The sequence below is a fragment of the Pecten maximus genome, chromosome 4 (assembly GCF_902652985.1).
Source record: "Pecten maximus chromosome 4, xPecMax1.1, whole genome shotgun sequence".
NCBI classification, from domain to species: domain Eukaryota; kingdom Metazoa; phylum Mollusca; class Bivalvia; order Pectinida; family Pectinidae; genus Pecten; species Pecten maximus.
This window is the reverse complement of record NC_047018.1, coordinates 47,810,390-47,829,760: the sequence shown is the minus strand read 5'-3', so window position 1 is coordinate 47,829,760 and position 19,371 is coordinate 47,810,390. Positions and strand designations below refer to the sequence as shown.

The 19,371-nt window shown below is 38.4% G+C and overlaps 2 protein-coding genes across 5 annotated transcripts in view; one reads left to right on the top strand and one right to left on the bottom strand.

Annotated features, from left to right (window-relative positions):
* The first annotated feature begins 1,826 nt into the window (after window positions 1-1,826).
* On the top strand, window positions 1,827-12,337 carry LOC117326296. Of its 2 annotated transcripts, none has more exons than XM_033882982.1 (4): window positions 1,827-1,985; window positions 6,164-6,410; window positions 8,393-8,551; window positions 10,379-12,337. In XM_033882982.1, the coding sequence occupies exons 2-4, from the start codon at window positions 6,176-6,178 to the stop codon at window positions 11,029-11,031; spliced, it is 1,047 nt and encodes a 348-aa protein (XP_033738873.1). In that variant the 5' UTR covers window positions 1,827-1,985; window positions 6,164-6,175; the 3' UTR covers window positions 11,032-12,337. The 2 variants fall into 2 exon arrangements, with proteins under 2 accessions (XP_033738873.1, XP_033738874.1); XM_033882983.1 differs by having other exon boundaries at window positions 1,830-1,985; window positions 6,164-6,404.
* Window positions 12,338-14,858: 2,521 nt separating this feature from the next.
* LOC117326295 (7-dehydrocholesterol reductase-like) overlaps window positions 14,859-19,371 on the bottom strand; it is a 41,046-nt gene continuing 36,533 nt past the window's right edge. For all 3 annotated transcript variants that reach the window (XM_033882980.1, XM_033882981.1, XM_033882979.1), the window contains exon 3: window positions 14,859-18,324. In XM_033882980.1, the coding sequence (XP_033738871.1) occupies window positions 16,878-18,323 (1,446 nt within the window). In that variant the 5' untranslated portion in view covers window position 18,324 and the 3' untranslated portion in view covers window positions 14,859-16,877. The remainder of the gene's footprint in view (window positions 18,325-19,371) is intronic.

Below are 19,371 nucleotides of genomic sequence, written 5' to 3'. Positions count from 1 at the left end.
ATTTTTCACTGTTGAACATTTTGTCATGACAGTACGATAACTTTGTTGGTATTAAACAAGATGTCAACTGACCAACTGACCAGGTCACTGGGTCAAATTTCATGGCCGTTTGTGTCTTCATGGCAAGGATAAATTCGATCTCTGGCAATGCCACTGGCTTAGATTAAACAAATCAAACCTCACAAATGAGTATTATACTGGTACATGTGTACGGAAAAGGAAGGAAACAAGAGCTACAGCAATGTAGATTACTCACCTAGTTGCAGTTGAAGTCCAAATGTCAAATGTCAGACTGAAGCTCAGGGATATGGGCGTACGGTTTCTTGATTTAGGGACGATATAGTCCCACGACGGGGCCCTAGATAACTTGTCAGTATTCCAGTTTGCTTTGCATTTTCTTTGGAATCGGAGGTAGATCCCAAAACTGAAAATTATTTTTAATTACTGAAATATCCAAGTGAGCGATACAGGCCCTATTGATCTCTTGTATTGATGAGAAAGGTCAACGTCGTCCTTACGAAAAATAGGTTTTGCTTGATTGAGAAGTTCTTGAGAAAGATTTTTTTTTTCAAACTTCATGTAGTGCGCATGTGTGGCATCTCAGACGGCATCACTCACAACGTACCAACCAGGTCGAAAGTCAAGTAATGCCAGTGTTTGCAAAATGTATAAAAATCGCGATGAATCTTTTCTGTGACAGTTTACCCTAGGAGAGGCCAAACCGGCAAATCTATTCAAAGAAAACACACTTACACGTATCTTCTCTCGCGAGACGGATTATAAGTGTGTTTCATGCTGTGATATGCTTCTGGTAAAATAGTCTGTAAGGCAAATACATTTACGGGAAATCGTGAAAATCTAGCGTGTTTTATCTGTGAAAAACTAGGGCTCCTTGTCGTGGCTCTGATGTTCCTTGTCATGACCAAGGTTTGGTGCTAGTCGTCTTTTGTCACTATTATTATTATTGGTGTTTGTTTGTTTGTTTGTTTTTTAAGACAGTTCAACTTGTCAAATTTACATGTGCATGTACCTCACAAATAGCGCGCGATTGCGAAAGTGCATTTCTGCCAAAACTGCTACCTTCGGCTAGTTTAGAGAGCAAGAGGATGCTAGCAGGGGATACGTGTACAAGAAGAGATACGTTGGTTATTTTGTTACAGAAATAAACAATATAAAGCTTACGTGACCTTGTATTATTAATTTATATCAAATGTCATTTTTTTATCAGATTTAATTTAATTGTGCATGCATCATATACGAATAATGTTTTAACAATCGAGTAGTTTAATCGTTATTGATATGTACGTCAAGAATCGTTATTTTCCTACTGTATTGTCTCATCTCAGAATTTTGAAGAAAGAAAAACAGTATTCATTATTATATACAATTCAATGTAGAAATGGTTATATAGAATTTAATTAAATTTTATCTTATATTTTAAACAATATTGTCATCATTAATGTAAAGCGAATTCGTCTTCAGTGTCCTGACCTACGCCTGTCAGTGATAATGCCGAAAGAGTCACGATGAAAGCCTACCCCGAGTTTCCTCCGGCCCTTACACTACGGTATTCTGACAGATATAGATGCTTTCTGTCAGAATGTCTAATTCGGGTATTAGGGTGAGAGGAAACTCGGACTGTATGATTGCCTAAACCAATTTACACATCTTTTGTAATCCATGTTTCGTAAAGGCATGCATTAAGTTCATTTAGATAGCACACACTGTCGCATACAATACGTTGTTAGATTCGCTTCAGCGGCCAGGTATAAAAAGTCGGTAACAGGTATACGCCATTTTGAATATTTTCCCACGGCGTCCAGTGAGCGTGGTTAGCGATACGTTGCAGAACCTATAGCTACGTATCTGGACAAATAACATGTTGTCTGGACGGACAAGGTGGACAGACAAGGGATGCAAACATGATGTAACTGGACAACGATTGACAGGGAAGCTTGAATAAATGGACACCGTTTAAAACACAGGTATTTATAGTCACAGATAATTGTTAGCTTAGTATTTAAAATCCGTAACAGTACTGTATTTGGCCCATCGTAATGTCCCAACATATCTGTATGGGGTTCATATTTCGACATTTTCATACGTAATGCATACCACACTACTTGGTTTGTTTTTGTTTAACGTCCTATTAACAGCCAGGGTCATTTAAGGACGTGCCAAGTTTTGGAGGTGGAGGAAAGCCGGAGTACCCGGAGAAAAACCACCGGCCTACAGTCAGTACCTGGCAACTGCCCCACGTAGGTTTCGATCTCGCAACCCAGAGGTGGATGGCTAGTGATAAAGTGTCGGGACACCTTAACCACTCGGCCACCGCGGCCCCTTTAATTTACCACACTACTTGTGACGATATCGTTCACAGTATGTATACAATGCATTTAATATCCGGGTATGTTAAAGATTTATTGTATATATACATTCAGCATTAATGTTGTAAATATGTTCTCTCTATACGTATGTGTTAAACATGGTATTTTTTTCTAAAGAGAAGTTGAAAAATTGGGACTAACAGTACAGTCGAGGTGCACAAGCAATCAACACGCCGTGTACACAATGCATAGACAATCCTTTGTCCCCTTTAATTGTAACCATTGTAGCAAATAAAAAAAACAACACTGTTTTAAAGTGCAATGTTGTCAATAGCGATTCCCTCAGAGCTTCACGAAACTATGTTCTAATAATATACTTTAAACAATTGTATTTTCACGTTTCTTTCACATCAAACTGCTAGAATTTGAAACCATGCATCGCTGCCTGTGTAACGTTACTCCATTAATTATTTACTTCTGAAGGAACGGGTAAATTGTAGTTTTAACCACGGGATTGAGTATCGCCGCAGAACCTATCTGAATAATTTAATATAAGCCAGAAGTAAATACGAGTTACTGGATATGTATATGGGTGGTTTACGTGGGACTGGCTGGTAATTATAAAATTCCCGGATAAATATACACTTATCCAAACATTATATAACCATTATAATAATTGAGTCAGTTAAGTTGACGGGATCGGGAGGTTTCTGTTTGTATAATTCAAACACGGGAAGTTGAAGAAGAAAAGTCCTATACTTTGCCGACGTCCTTACTGAAGAAAATTCTTATACATTATTTGTACTTTGCCGACGTCCCTTCTGAAGAAAAGTCTTATACTTTGCCGACGTCCCTACTAAAGAAAAGTCCTATACTTTGCCGACGTCCCTTCTGAAGAAAAGTCTTATACTTTGCCGACGTCCCTACTAAAGAAAAGTCTTATACTTTGCCGACGTCCCTTCTGAAGAAAAGTCTTATACTTTGCCGACGTCCCTTCTGAAGAAAAGTCTTATACTTTGCCGACGTCCCTACTAAAGAAAAGTCCTATACTTTGCCGACGTCCCTACTAAAGAAAAGTCCTATACTTTGCCGACGTCCCTTCTGAAGAAAAGTCTTATACTTTGCCGACGTCCCTACTGAAGAAAAGTCTTATACTTTGCCGACGTCCCTTCTGAAGAAAAGTCTTATACTTTGCCGACGTCCCTACTAAAGAAAAGTCTTATACTTTGCCGACGTCCCTTCTGAAGAAAAGTCTTATACTTTGCCGACGTCCCTTCTGAAGAAAAGTCTTATACTTTGCCGACGTCCCTTCTGAAGAAAAGTCTTATACTTTGCCGACGTCCCTTCTGAAGAAAAGTCTTATACTTTGCCGACGTCCCTACTAAAGAAAAGTCTTATACTTTGCCGACGTCCCTTCTGAAGAAAAGTCTTATACTTTGCCGACGTCCCTACTGAAGAAAAGTCTTATACTTTGCCGACGTCCCTTCTGAAGAAAAGTCTTATACTTTGCCGACGTCCCTTCTGAAGAAAAGTCTTATACTTTGCCGACGTCCCTACTAAAGAAAAGTCTTATACTTTGCCGACGTCCCTTCTGAAGAAAAGTCTTATACTTTGCCGACGTCCCTACTGAAGAAAAGTCTTATACTTTGCCGACGTCCCTTCTGAAGAAAAGTCTTATACTTTGCCGACGTCCCTTCTGAAGAAAAGTTTTTACTTTGCCGACGTCCCTACTAAAGAAAAGTCTTATACTTTGCCGACGTCCCTTCTGAAGAAAAGTCTTATACTTTGCCGACGTCCCTACTGAAGAAAAGTCTTATACTTTGCCGACGTCCCTTCTGAAGAAAAGTCTTATACTTTGCCGACGTCCCTTCTGAAGAAAAGTCTTATACTTTGCCGACGTCCCTACTGAAGAAAAGTTTTTACTTTGCCGACGTCCCTACTAAAGAAAAGTCTTATACTTTGCCGACGTCCCTACTGAAGAAAAGTTTTTACTTTGCCGACGTCCCTACTAAAGAAAAGTCTTATACTTTGCCGACGTCCCTTCTGAAGAAAAGTCTTATACTTTGCCGACGTCCCTTCTGGCGTGCCCCATGACTTGCTGTAGATGGAGAAACGGATCAAGAGCGGCTGTGACAAACTAGCGTTTTGAATAAAAACAAAGAGAATGGTCTTCAGTCGGAGTTACAGCAAATGTTCCAATGTACAATGTATGTTATCTTTGACTAAAAATCCCAAATTGATCATAGTTACACCGACTGTTGACCGACACAAGTACGATGTCGTGCGTTAGAGACTTTGATTGAGCAAACATCTCAAAAGGGATTCTAGTATCACATATTATCACATGGAAGTAACATTTACTCAAAGTATAACTCCGATTTGAATAGACATTTTCACTCTGACAATACCTTAAAATTGACTCAACAGTATTATTTTTCAGGTTCACAAATTCCTAATATGACCATCGCTAGAGTATGCCTGCCGTGTTGGTTAAGGTGTCCCGACACTTTAACACTAGCCCTCCACCTCTGGGTTGCGAGTTCGAAACCTACGTGGGGCAGTTGCCAGGTACTGACCGTAGGCCGGTGGTTTTTCTCCGGGTACTCCGGCTCTCCTTCACCTTCAAAACCTGGCACGTCCTTAAATGACCCTGGCTGTCAATTGGACGTTAAACAAAAACAAACAAACAAACAAACAAAACTTCACTTCCCAGGAAAGGACTCCTCCCTGAGTTTCCAGAGGTCACAGAGTTGCTTGTGGAACAAGGTTGGCCATTTTCTCCGGATTCTCATAGATATTTTATTTAGTTCAATGCCTCCGTTCATGCTGTGCGTCAAAGTATTGCCGTGGTCGTTAGAATGGACGGCCTTTATGTCACTGGTTTTCTTCAAGCCATTTTGGGTGGCATGTATTTTAACCTAACAACACTGAGAATTCAAATTCCATGCTGTCATTGTTGTCCGAACTGATACTTCTGAATGGTCAACAATCATCCATTGATAAATCTGAAAATTTATAGATGGTTCCATTTTCGATACTTTCATTGATAAATTGGAGAGCTCTAATTGGTTGAAATGATTCAAGTTAGCGCATGCGTGGAAACCAGTTATCCTCGGGATAACAGTTTAGTTTTATTGCCCTCCACATCCACTGTTCACGTCTCTTGCCCCCTATAGATAGGGTTAAGATTTGTACCTGCTGCCTCACTTGTATGAGACCACTATATTTTGTGTACATATGTTTTCTTTGTAAATAATCACATTCTTATTTGTGTACTCTCCATTGACACTGTCTCATTTTTGGCCTTTAGCTTGAGCGTTCGCATCTGTTAAGGCTTTGGGTTCTTTCTCCTACACATTCCAGAGTCTATAAAATTAGTAGTTTCTACTACTACTTAGCGCTCAGCATTTTGGGAGTTAGACGACTGGTTCGCCGGCCTCATTGTGTGCATGATGTGACCGTATGACGTGTCCCGCTGGGAGTTTTCGGCAGTTTGTTTCATTGGAGTAACACTATAAAGTCGACTTCCGTTCCGCACTACCACAAAGAGACAAAATACATATACATGTACATATATTGGAACCTCCAAAAACACCAACAGAGTCGAACTAGTCCGAGTTTCCTTCTTCGCCTCCAGGGTATCAAATACTTTATTATCAGACTCTCGACGTCACTAATGCGTCACGCAGGGACAAAACAGAAGTATGATGCGGCATACAAAATGTATTTCAATTTTGGCTCTACAGTTTCTAAATCTCAATTCTTATTGGATGGGAAATCATGCTAGCTTATTTAGAGGATTAAAATTTATCACTGACGATTTTTTTCCCGTTAAGGTGATTTCCAGGATGCTGCAACTCTACCGGAACCCCAGTCTTTGGTCCGTGCTTGCTCTCTGCGTACACGCGGTAAATATGTTGTTCCACGTGATCGCCTACTGCTCTGACCAATGGGCAACGTGCACATTCAAGGGTAGGCACACGTGGTTCGGACTTTGGCAAGGATGCTGGGTTAATGACGTCACTCAAGAGACCACGTGTTCGGATACCATTTTCCAGCACCCATCGTTAAATACAGGTAAACGTAAGTGTTATACGGTGAGGAGCGGTAACACTACCGTATGTTAGTATTTTTAGCTCACCTAGTCCGAAGGACCAAGGTGAGCTTATGCCATACCGTGGCGTCTGTCGTCCGTCCGTCAACAATTGACCTCTTCTTCATAACCACCAATTGAAATTTGACCAAATTTGGTCAAAAGCATCCCTATGGGGTGGGGACTCAAAATTGTAAAAATGGTGGGGCTGACTCCCAGGGGGTCTTAGGGGCGGGGCCAAAAAGGGTCAATTTGGCTAAATTGATATAAACGACTTCTTCCTAAGCTATGGATATCGCTCATATTTGCCTGATAGCATCCTCTTGGGGTAGGAATTAAAAATTGTACAAATGGTGGGGCTGATCACCGGGGGAGCTGAGGGGCGGGTGAAATAGAGTCAATTTGGCTGACTTGATATAAACAACTTCTCCTCTGAAACTTAGCAATGGATATCTCTCATATTAGACTGTGAGCATCCCTTTGGGGTCGGGATTCGAAATTGAATAAATGGTGGGGCTAACCCCCCGGGGCCGATGAGTGGGGCCAAAAGAGGTCAATTTGGCTAAATTGATATAAACAACTTTTCTGAAACTAAGCAGTGGATATCGCTCATATTTGCATAGTAACACTCCCTTGGGGTAGGGATTCAAACTTGTACAAATGGCGGGGCTGACCCCCATGGGGGCAGAGGGGCGGGGCCAAAAGTGGTCAATTTGTTTAAACCACTTCTTCTCTGAAACTAAGCAATGGATATAGTTCATATTTGACTGGTAGCATCCTTTTGGGGTAGGGATTCAAAATTGTATAAAGGAAGGAGCTGACCCCCGGGGAGCAGAGGGCAGTGTCAAAGGGGGTAAATTGGTTTCTCTGAAACTAAGCTAATGGATATCACTCACATTTGTGTGGTAGCAATCCCTATAGGGTTGCGCTCAAAGTCAATTTCATTTCATTGATTAATTGTACTTTTTGACATCAAAACCACATTTGTATGGTAGCATGGTTATGGGGTGGGTTTTCAAAATTGTACAAATGTTGGGGTTAACCCCCAGGGGGCTGAGGGTTGGGACCAAAAGGGGTCAATTTGGCTAAATTGACATTTTTAGAATTACAATAAAACCAATGTACATGTACATATAAAATGCTTATGATATATTGACATAGCAATACCAGCGACAAATATACTTAAGCATCATTCTTGTTTCATATCTCATGAAACCAGGTGAGCGATACAGGCCCTCTGGGCCTCTTGTTTAAAAAGAAATCCGGAGAGAGAGAGAGAAAAAGAAGAGATTTTAGTTACTAAATAAAGAGTTATAGTCACAAGGACTTTCTAACCCCACGGTCCATATACATGTACATGTACGAGCAAACCTGTCAAGTTCAATTATTTTTCTTCATATTTTACGGGTCGCGAATTCCTTTTAATCAAATATTGGGTGGTCGGATGGCGCAGTTAAAACGCACTTGCTTTTGACCTAGGCGACCGGGGTTCGATTCCCCGATCGGACGTGAAAAAGTATGGGGTCAGCTGTGTGTGCATGCCCGACCACATCAATTTGACCAGTTCAAATTGGCCAAACATTTTCCTTTTTAAAATACGGGCTAACCATGTGCTCTGTCTTTAAAAAAAATGAGGAGTTAAGTAAATATCATTCATTCGTTATATCTTTTCTAGTAGACCTGCCACGTTTATTTCATATCACAGAACTATTCATACATGTATATATGAATTATAAAATCAATAAAGAGTTTCACTTTCAAGGAAAAAGCATTCCACATCACTTTATTATGTGTTGTCACAAAACTTTTTGTTTAAAAACATCATTTAATTTTATTTCGACAAAGTTTATGTGTCCCACATTTCCAAATATAATGCATACATATATGTCCAATTTTGAGATATAAAGACACGTTTGCAATTCACGATAGTTTTAAACTTTGAGCCTGTTTTTTATTTCAATATTTTTTTCAGATACAGGTTGGCATACAGGTGGACAAATTCTGATGACGATTTCCTTCATATTGTTGATATTCACGGAAATTGTGCTCATTGGTTACGCATGCGTGTTGAAATTTGAACACCACAAACCGAGGATGGTGGGAACGTCGGTTGGAATGTTGGGCTTTGAAGGTTTGTTTACACCCCCGAGACGAACATTATAAAGCATGGTACATGTTTGTGTTGAAGAAACTGACTTTATCCACTGAAATATTTTATTTTAAAACACGATCACGAGAAAAATACGATAAAATTATGAGTATAAAGGGTTGGGCTACTTTATATTAAAAAAATAGCCAGAAATATCTATATATTAAGACAAGGGAAGCGTCCGATCGCCATTGAAATTCTTACCTATTTTTTTCAAACTTATTTTTTCCGTACAAAATCTCCACCTACCTACATAATCCTACTACTGATCTCTTCAGAAGACTTCAATCTATCGGCTCATACACGTTTTATATATTTGAATATTAATCGAAAGTGTTGAAATCCAACTTTAATGGGGGACATGCTGCAAAACTTCTAGCCTCCCACAGGGCTTGTACTTCAACACCATATCCTAAAAGGATCCACTCTAAATTGTATGGAAAGATGACAATAACATGTGTTTATAGTAATCGTAGCTGAATTGCCACAGTGTAAGTGTACTTTCTTCATACACCACCGTGTGACCCCACAAAAATATCTCTAAAGGCATGACATCACCTGACGTCATAAAATTGTCAATGGGCCATGAACAGATGATTTTAATCAGATTATATAATTGTCTAACTGTGTCGGCCATACAGCCGTCTGTGGAGGTGCATGGCTTTGTTCTGTATAACGAGATCAACTGGAACATAAAAAAGCAAATTCAACATTTATAATTGTTTTCGATTAAATGATCGATTTTGGCCTTGGTGGATAAAATATACAACAGTACCTTACTAAACCAGCCACAGACATGCGCACTAGATCAATGATCTAATATTAAGAAGGGTTGGTTCCAACTCAGAACCAATAAAACGAGGACCAACCATGAACAAAATGTTGATTAAGTTAGGAAGTCCTTGAAAAAAAGAACAATGAGAATACGACCAGGCGTTCCGGAAGGTTAAACGTCTGATGCTGAGCCAAATCCAGATTATGTCGCATCCTCAGAATTTTTGGTAATAACGGAGGCACAATTTCTTACTGTAATCCGGAAAACCAACCCGTAGATACCTACATAACAGTGTTACACAGTTCTGTGTTACGGATCGCACGGATTTCCATATACTGTACAATTGGTAATTTTCGCGGGGATTTTATTTTTGTTTTTTTCCGTGATCATTGAATATAACGCGAAAATTACTACCCAGTGAATATTTAAAAATAGACACAAATGTATGGAGACGGTTACTTCAGAATGGTATAGAAGTCGGTGTTGCACGACTTGAATACTTTAATAATTAGTTCTGACTGGGACAACCGCGAAATATTTGCTCCGCGAAATTTAATAGCTATGCAGTACTGCATTTAAAGATCCCTTCTACTAATCAGCTTTTGCAATATAGAATGACATACGTACACCAGATTTATATTTAGCTCTCTGATAGTTCTAAATCTCTGACAAATGATAATAATGATCGATTGAAAACAAAAACAAGTTATCACCTACCAAAAGTTTGAGATTCTCTTTTCATCTTTCAAATGTCAGATGAATAAATAATTGCGCCTAAAAGAAACTCAGTTGTACTCCGCTTCTATATTTGATAAATAATGTTCAGTCTTATCATTTAGAACACCTTTTTCCCAATTGTATATGTTTATTTTGTTATCAGTTCTACACCACGAGGACCATTTTATGATATTTCATTTATTTACTACATATCTAAAAAAAAAATATTATTATTTTTTGCGACAAGTGGTGTATACGATATTCATGGTGTAGTGATATCTTTAAAACTGGTACAATTCTTTTCCATTCCATTGTAGTTGGTATAACCGGCATCTTGATCCTGATGGTAGGGACTGAAGTGGGGAATCTGGAGGACGGATATGTATCATGGGGCTATGGAATCAAATGTACCACCATGTTTTTAGGTATCGTTACAGTAATTCTAGTGTACATAGACAAATACAGTTTCTCTGGAAAGAAAAGAGATTTGGTAACACAAAGTGAAAAGGCATATGATAAAAACGACTTTGACAATCCTGGCTTCAATGATTGGAGATCAAATGAGTTTTCCGGGTCAATGATGACGTCACCTATGAGGGTTTCCTCAAGTGGTCTGGGAACTTTGGAAAAGGGTTCGTCTCGGAGTCTGTCATGTTCCGACATTGTCACAGTATCAGCTGATATCAGTTACTCTCAAACACCACAAACTTTTTCCTCCAAATGTGTTTTTGGTGGATCAGCAGACGACATTGCTAAGACTAAACATGTAATGAATTTTAAGGACTTCAGGCCGGAGTTCAAGAACGGAATAGGAGGTCCGGGGAGTAGGGTTATCAACACTGACAGTCTAACAGCGAAAACCAGATCTGTAAATATGAATCCGGATTTAAGTGATATAGTTCACAGGGATGGCTTTACGTCACAGAATCATCGTTTGTCTTCCAGTAGTTCAATCGAAAGTGATGTGTGATGATAACAATTGTGTATCGCGCCCTAAATACTGTGTAAAAGATGTCACGAAAGCTTGTTCATCTTACAAAATGACGTGAACCAAATTAGACCCAGTTTGACCACCGTCCAGGATATTGTGTAGACTTAATGGTCTTTGATACCCCACATTTAGTAAAGGGTGTATATATCATTTTGTGTGCGCGTGCTTGCGTGCTTGCGTGCGTGCGTGCGCGTGTGTGTGCGTGCGTGATAAGTTTGTGTACAAGATATTTCCCGGAGCTCTGGAGAGATTTCGTTAATATTTACACCATCATGTTCTACACCTGATTAAAGTTTGGCGGTTATCGGCCAAGGCTTAAGGTCAAAGGACCACTCTTGAAATAAACAAGAGGCCCATGGGCCTTATCAGCCATCCGAGTTCTACATGTATATATACTAATAGATGCTTTTTGCTTTTAAACTAAGATTCCGTCTATTTGACCCCTGTGACCTCGAAAGTAGACGGGTTATTCATTTCAATATACTTTGCAGTCCTTCATCCCAGGATGCTCCTGGCCAAATATGACCGTGGATCTAAACTGCAAAGGGCCATAACTCTTACGATCAGACCAGTCCCAGTGAGGAAATTGAATATCTTATTAATATCATACAATTTCATCAAAATCTGTTCATATTTATCCAAGTTGTAACGTTCACAGGGTGCAATGGTAGGAAAGCTGAAAAGGGCCATAACTCTTTTAGTTACGGTTGAATTGGTCCGATTTTTCTACTTATCTGGGATGTTATTGACACAGGACTGTATACTAAGCTTCATGAAAATCCATTCATATTTATTCATGTAAATCTCACGTTTTTGAGAGTATCCCAAAATACATAGCTCACATTCACGATTTGTTGTGAAACATCCTTGGGTAATGAAAATCAATAGTATAAACGATGAGTTTTGACCCCCTGTTGCGGGAGGGGCAGGCCCACTAGGGGGAGTTACATTAAATTCTTTATAATACTTCTTCATTATGAATGAAAGATTTCGGTCTATATTTGGTCTGAAACATCAAAGGGTGAAGGGCAACCAATTTTGTATAAACGGTGGGCCTGGCCCCCGGGGCCTGAGGGGAGGGGCTCAATACGAGAAATGCAGCAAATTTAAAATCCTTCTTTTGTAGAAATGTGTTTTCCCCTAATCACTGCAATATTTAGGTGAGCGATACATGCTCTATGGACCTCTTGTATTATTGGTGAATAGTTTGAGTTTATGTACGTCTCTGCTCACTCTGCTTTTATTCTGTCAATTTACGTTAACAGTTGATGGTTGTCCGTCGAGATGTTTTTTCCATGGAAACGCAATATATATACCTTTATATTCAAAATCGTTCAGAAAGTAAAGTGATTCAATATAAGGTTCATATTTCACATTAAATGATAATATAACCTGAAATGAAGATATATAAACGGAGATACTTTATATTTGTAAACTTGGATGAAACTGTCTGAAGATGTGTTTAATAAAGCAAATTATATCAGCGATTATAAAAGATCGTATGTAAATAAAATAAATACCATGCCTACAAGAAGATTAAAAACAATACGTATACTGAACAATTCATTGCTAAGACAATTAATTTGACGCCATTCCGCTTATTGGCTCTAAACCGATATTATGACATTAGTCCGACGACTGTAGGATACCGGCAAAGGCGAGTTTTAAAGTGCCGAAAAAGAATATATATTGTAGTTCTGTGTGTTTACTGTTAACTGGCACTATTTTACGATATATTGACGATTTTTTTTATATATCTTTGAGGTTTCTGCTGAACCTAAATACAGCACTCTTAGGATTCACGTATTTGTAGACTTGAAATGTGCTATACATATTTATTTTGATTTAAATTTCCTCTAGATATTGTTTTTCAAATGTTGTAGCTTTTATAGATGTTCATTTGCTGTCTGATCTTGTATTACAGGAGGGGCCGCAGTGGCCGAGTGGTTAAGGTGTCCCGACACTTTATCACTAGCCCTCCACCTCTGGGTTACGAGTTCGAAACCAACGTGGGGCAGTTGCTAGGTACTGACCATAGGCCGGTGGTTTTTCTCCGGGTACTCCGGCTTTCCTCCACCTCCAAAACCTGGCACGTCCTTAAATGACCCTGGCTGTTAATAGGACGTTAAACAAAAACAAACAAATTGTATTACAGCATTGTGTTTATATCCAGTCCTTGTATTACAGCATGCTGTAAGTTCAGTCGTTACAGCAAGCCATGTCTGCTCGTTGTTGTCATACAATGTCAGATTGATGATGAATTTTTGGCATCCATACAGCTGGCACACTGGCGATGTGTATGTGGTTTCTAAATCAGAATCTTCTCTCAACTCATGCATGCGTTCCAACAAACTGATACGAGAGAGAAACGCTAGTGAAATGATATGATAGATTTAACAAGTATGTCTCAATATATTGCATTCTTACTGGACCCAGTTTCATCATTTTTCCTGCACTTGGGGAAACTCCTTAATTTTGCGCAAGACAGCATGATTAGATATAGATATAGCAAAATATAGAACTCATTGAAAATGTGCAGAGAAGGGCAACAAAACTGATCCCTGGATTTAAAAATATATCGTACCCGGAACGGCTACAACGGTTAAATCTCCCGACGCTACAGCACCGTAGGACCAGAGGAGATATGATTAACGTTTTTAAGATAGTAAATAACATATACGATAGTAGAATAACAAAAAACTTTTTCCAAATGGACAAGATGAGTAGAACCAGAGGTCACGATAAGAAAATATTCAAAAAGCGATGTCGTCTTGATGGGAGGAAACATTTTTTCAGTTACCGAGTTATTGATTTATGGAATAGCTTGCCACAAATTGTTGTCGATGCTGGTTCTGTCATAAAATTTGAAATAATGTTAGATGATCATTGGAAAAATAAACGTTATTATTCATGAATGTACAGGAACTAATATAAAGCCATTAATTACATAGGAAATATTTATATTATACTATGTATTGATATTGATATCGATATAGAGGCTACAAGCCTGCGTCCATTATTTATGCTAATAAATGCTAATAAATAAATGATAAAATTTAAATAAAGATCCTGTGAAATAATCGTATAAGATAAAGATCCTAAGCTAAGGTTTTCCCTGTAATCAAATAATGCTGTCTTAGGTGAACTTTTAAGTTAACGGAACTTTGATGAAACCTGAGTCAGGTATTTACATAAAATGATATTTCCAAAATCATTTTACTTTTTTGTTGCATGGATATCATTTTTAAACCCGATTATTTGCTATCGTGCTTACCACGCTGGTTCTTTTGAACTGTTGATTGATATTATTGTAAATAAATATATACTGGTGACAGTGACTATTTTGTTTACAGATTTGACTTGAGTTTTAAAGAAAAGTTAAAAGTTAAAAGAAAAGAAAATCAAACAAAACAACGCAATACTTGTACACATATTTTAGATTCGTATGCATTTATTGACAGACAATTTGAATAAAAACTGTTATGAAGAAGTGAATGTTGTGGAATTGTTTTGAGCGAATGTAATCTTGAGGGAAACATTTTCAAATATCCTTAAAGGGTTTTATCAATTATAAAATTCATTTATGGAAAAAAAGGAACAGACAAATGGTAGCCCGAGTTACCTCTGGCCCTGACACCTTTACCAGACATGGTGTCAAGGCAAGAGGATACTCGGGTTATCAAATGGTTGCTACACATTTCGTTATATGCTCTTATTTCATAAAAAAAAAAACAATTATACGCTATCTTTTCAGTGTATTAAGCTGACAGCGCAAGATTAAAAGTTCACATAATAAAATTTAAAAAAAAAATCAGAATGTTTCTGAGATGTTCTGCCATTATAATGGTATCTTCCGGTCTTTTTATCTAAGGTAATATGATGCAGACAGTTTAAAACTTGCTTGGTGACGAGTTTTTGCATTCATGGACACAAGAACTTGGAATAAATTCCCAAACCACGGTTCATATATGTCTTATAATATATAATATATATATATGTGTGTGTGGACCATTGTTTCGGGATTCATGCCGAGTCCCTGTGCCCGTGGCTCTAATCATTGTAAGAGGAAGGTGACGTCAAAACTCGCTTGTTATACCAGATTTTCGAGAAGCACTTCAGTGACGTAGTTATCTGCCTTGGCTGATATCATTCGAAACACCTCGCACTGTTAGCCCCGGCATGCACGTGTGACACGACATGTGGACCCACTGCAGGTAATTTCAGCGTTTTCATGCCTAAATCAGGTCTGTATTTTGTTCGACACATCAACTGGAATGATAACCGAGAGTTACAGATAATCGTCACGCGACACAGGTAAGTCAGTTTTATTTTGTCAAATGTCCCGAGTCGAGATGTTGTTTATATGTGACCTGCTGCACGTGTATTTCGCTTTGGCGTTCCGTGTTGCAACCTGTATACAAGAGTGTCATAATCGTTTTCGACCTAAAATACCGCATAAACTAAAATGTCTACACTTCCTAAGATAGGATGACAAAAAGGTATAATACAAAATGAGGTATTTGGGAAAAATTCAGAAAACTACAAGCATTTGTTAAATCTCGATTTGAAAGCTTATAACTTGCACTGTCAACAGCTTAGCATGTTTTCGCGGCATTTTTTCTTGCAACGTCATTCACTTAAGACAGTAAAGTGGGTTTCATTATCATCTCATTATGAAATAAATATCTTAAAATACATTCAGCGGAATTCCTTGATCAGTTTGGTACTAAATAACAGAACTGGTCGTTTTTTTTTAAATAGTTCGTGCCAATTTTTGTTGAAAAAATATTCAAAATTTTTTTGGTACATACAGTACATGTACATTGATGCACCGATGGTTTACTGAAATGCCTACATTTTTTCGTTAATATCGATGTATTTGCATTGCCCACAGACATTCGAACCCTAGCTATATGATAAAAAAAATGCAGTACATGTATAGATAAATCCGGCATTAGTAATGTATCCAAGATATCGGAACATAAACTTCAAACAGGACAATTCGTTCAAAGAAATTTGAAACAATTAATTTATTTCTGACAATCAAGTATACTTGTATATATTTAGGACTCTGGATCAGTACATTATAAGTACGCCAGTTTGTTCTACAGAACACACGTAGGCAAGAGTATATGGCTAGGCATAACTTATTAAAAGTCATACTGAGCAAGGTATTAAATAACAACTTAACAAAACCTCGAATATAAAAAAAAAGATGAATGTTAAAAACGAATTCAACATAAGCACCGCCAAAAATGTCGAGTGCACATTCTATATATACAAACAAAAAGTGATAAAAACGTTAATAAATGCTACATGTATAAGCGTAATACAGACCTAACAATGTTACGTTTAAATTAATGGCCAATATCCCGTTTAGTGGTAGATATGACGACATCTAGTTTACGTCACAGAACTGTCATTGACGTCACTCAGCACCAGAGATTTCATTAAAACATCGACAACGATATTCGGGGAACACTCGGAACTCCCGAGAACGCGCCACATCAAGCACACAAGACGAGTTCCGATTGTTCCGGAAGTAGTTCAACTTTTCCGGAGGTAGACACATCAACGAGACGAACATCCAGAACGAAACTGATTTTGATGCATTCACAACATTAAATTATTAAAATAAATAACTATTTTACGACAATAAATCAGAGTCAAACGCGAAAACTAAATGTCTCGACATCGTCCCACTTTTCATTGTTGTCCTAAATACTGCGGCACACATCCGGTATTGATGCTGCAAGTCTTCAGTATTTTGATTGGATGAGCTGGAAGCGTATATATGTTACTATATATAAATGTTCACACTAAATCTAGAAGAGGTATGGAATTATCTTATGCGGCACTTTCCGGCAGTATTCCGCCCAGAACTTACCATATTTTATACCACATTTAGTGTCGTCACGGAAGCTCCGATGAGTGAGAAGGATGATGAGAAAAATGACGTAACTATATGGCATGATATTCTCACTTAGAGCAGGCAAACTCCAGCAAAACGCCAGAAGTATTTCCGGTATATAGTGGAAATGTCGCGACATACCCCACCAACCGGAAGCGAGTAGGATGCTCTCCCTTTCTTGTCCGCTCTCTAGCATGTACTTAGCTCTGAGAATGTTCGGCTTCTTGCCCCAGATTAAGCATTCTCCGTTAGTTTGGCGAACTCTCTGTTTCTGCCAGTCGGCAATGTAGTTTATATATATTGACGTTAGGCCACAAAGACATATCAGGAGTGACGTCACGGGGCCAAGACTGACAGGTTTGGTGACAAGGTAAAGACTAACGGAGGCATAAAACGACGGAATGAAAACAAGACATCCCCAGCAGATGTAGTAACCGGCTCTATCCAACATGATATCAATGGTTCGCATATACCCCGCTTCCCACCAGAAGAACTTCGTGATGTACGCCAATTGGAGAAAGGCCGATACAAACATGCTATCTACGAATCCATAAAGCTCGTAACTTTTCAAGGCAAATATGGCAACAAGGAGTCCCCAAACGGTCATTCCAAATCTGCAGTTGGTGAAAACCTTCACATCAAAATTAAAAATGCGGGGATAAAGTTCCGTACCCCAGTAGTAATCAAAAAGAGGGTTTCCGGATGAACCACAGTCTGTCGACGAAGGCGAGTGGATGCCCTTGAAGTACAAGAAGACACAGAAGATAAAACTAAAAATGTTCAGAATCAAGAGAATTTCGTCGAAACGGTCATATACGACGGATGGACTCATACCATACTGCTTCAACACAACGGTCAGACCGGCCAGAGTTACCATGGTAACTATGTAATGCTTAAAGCCATTGTCTATATATATCGGGACGTTTCCTTTAGGAGTAACCGGGCCTTCGACTTTTTCCCCAGGCAGGAACGCCATCAGGAAAAGAGCCCAGATGCTGTAGCCGATCAGGATGTAAAAACATAATCCGTCTTGGGGCCAGTGTAGAGTGCGTTGCCAGATTTCGTACATTCCAGGCAAGAAAGACTTCTCGGAAAACATCATGCCAAGCTTAGCGTAACTTCCGCCACACTGTCTGTGTGTGTACCAGAACAAAATGCCAACGTGAGGTGTCACCAGCATCAGGAAAAACGGGACGAAATATTTGTCGAAAAACCTCCTGTGTGCCGGGGTCATTTTATCCTTCTCGGATCCTTTCCTATGGTCATGGAATCCGTTGGAGAGGGCAGTCCCATTTTTATTTTCCATTTGGCTTTGTCGGGACAGTTTCTTTCCTGAGCGCAAGATGCGGTCGTGTTCCATCCTGCAAAAAATAAATAATAAACTTAATGACATATATTGTTACGAAAAACAAATTATGAATAAGTTTCTAGCTCTAGTATTAAACCAACGCAGTATCTACAGTATTATTTCTGAAGGATTTTCTTTAAAATATTGAATTTTCTGTTTTCATACTTTGTTTGACCCGTTCTCATCATCAAATGTTCTAGCTTCGGAGACGTGTTAAATTATGAAGTCTATATTAGAACCTTCTCTCCTGTCTAGTACACACACCATTGTGTAGCTTCCTTACGCCCGCACATATATGATGTACAAAAATGTAACAGACTTAATCTCGGCGAATGATCTATTGTTTAAAAGTGGAAGAACGAAATACACAAGAGGATACACTTGAAGTCCTTAAGATCCTTCATCGCCGACAAAAGTAGTTACGACCAATTGAAAACAAGAAGAATACATTTCATTAATGAAATACTATACCAAATGTCACATTATGTGCCGTAATACTATCCTCCACAGGTTTAGTTTTTAGTTTTATAATTTTATCTTAGGATTGATAAAAAATTACTTCCACCCCGACGAATTTAAATCCTGCTCCGCTTCTCTTTTGTTAGTAACTTTCGATCTGATAAGCTATCATTATTAGGACATTATTATTTATTTATTTATTTTTCATTTTATTTACTTATCTATCTCATTTGCTTGTCCTGTTAGTTATATTTCTATAACGTCTTGAGAATTTGTGAGAAGCCGTTAGAAAATAAATGAGGCGTTGATGATACTAATACACTGGAAACTAAACCAAGTGAAATAAAATATTTCTCCAGAACCTATGGTACTTTTCATGATTTATTTTATAATTCCGTGACAAATAATTCGTTACATATACACATAAGTAGTCTACTGTTTTGAGATTTTTTTTAAATAATGCAGTCTATCGTTGGATTGTGCTGTTTGAATTTTAATAAGAATTGTCTCCCTTTAACTGTTTTTAAATCTCAAATTTAATGTGACACGAATCGATATCACCAAACTCTGGAGTGCATCATATCCCATTAAACAGCTGACA

What these genes read in the sequence shown, in the direction of transcription:
- LOC117326296 (XM_033882982.1), top strand. Translation starts at nt 6,176, where the DNA reads ATGCTGCAACTCTACCGGAACCCCAGTCTTTGGTCCGTGCTTGCTCTC. An exon ending in ATCGTTAAATACAGGTAAAC is followed by an intron (nt 6,411 to 8,392) that starts GTAAGTGTTATA and finishes TATTTTTTTCAG; the next exon opens with ATACAGGTTGGCATACAGGT. An exon ending in TGGAATGTTGGGCTTTGAAG is followed by an intron (nt 8,552 to 10,378) that starts GTTTGTTTACAC and finishes ATTCCATTGTAG; the next exon opens with TTGGTATAACCGGCATCTTG.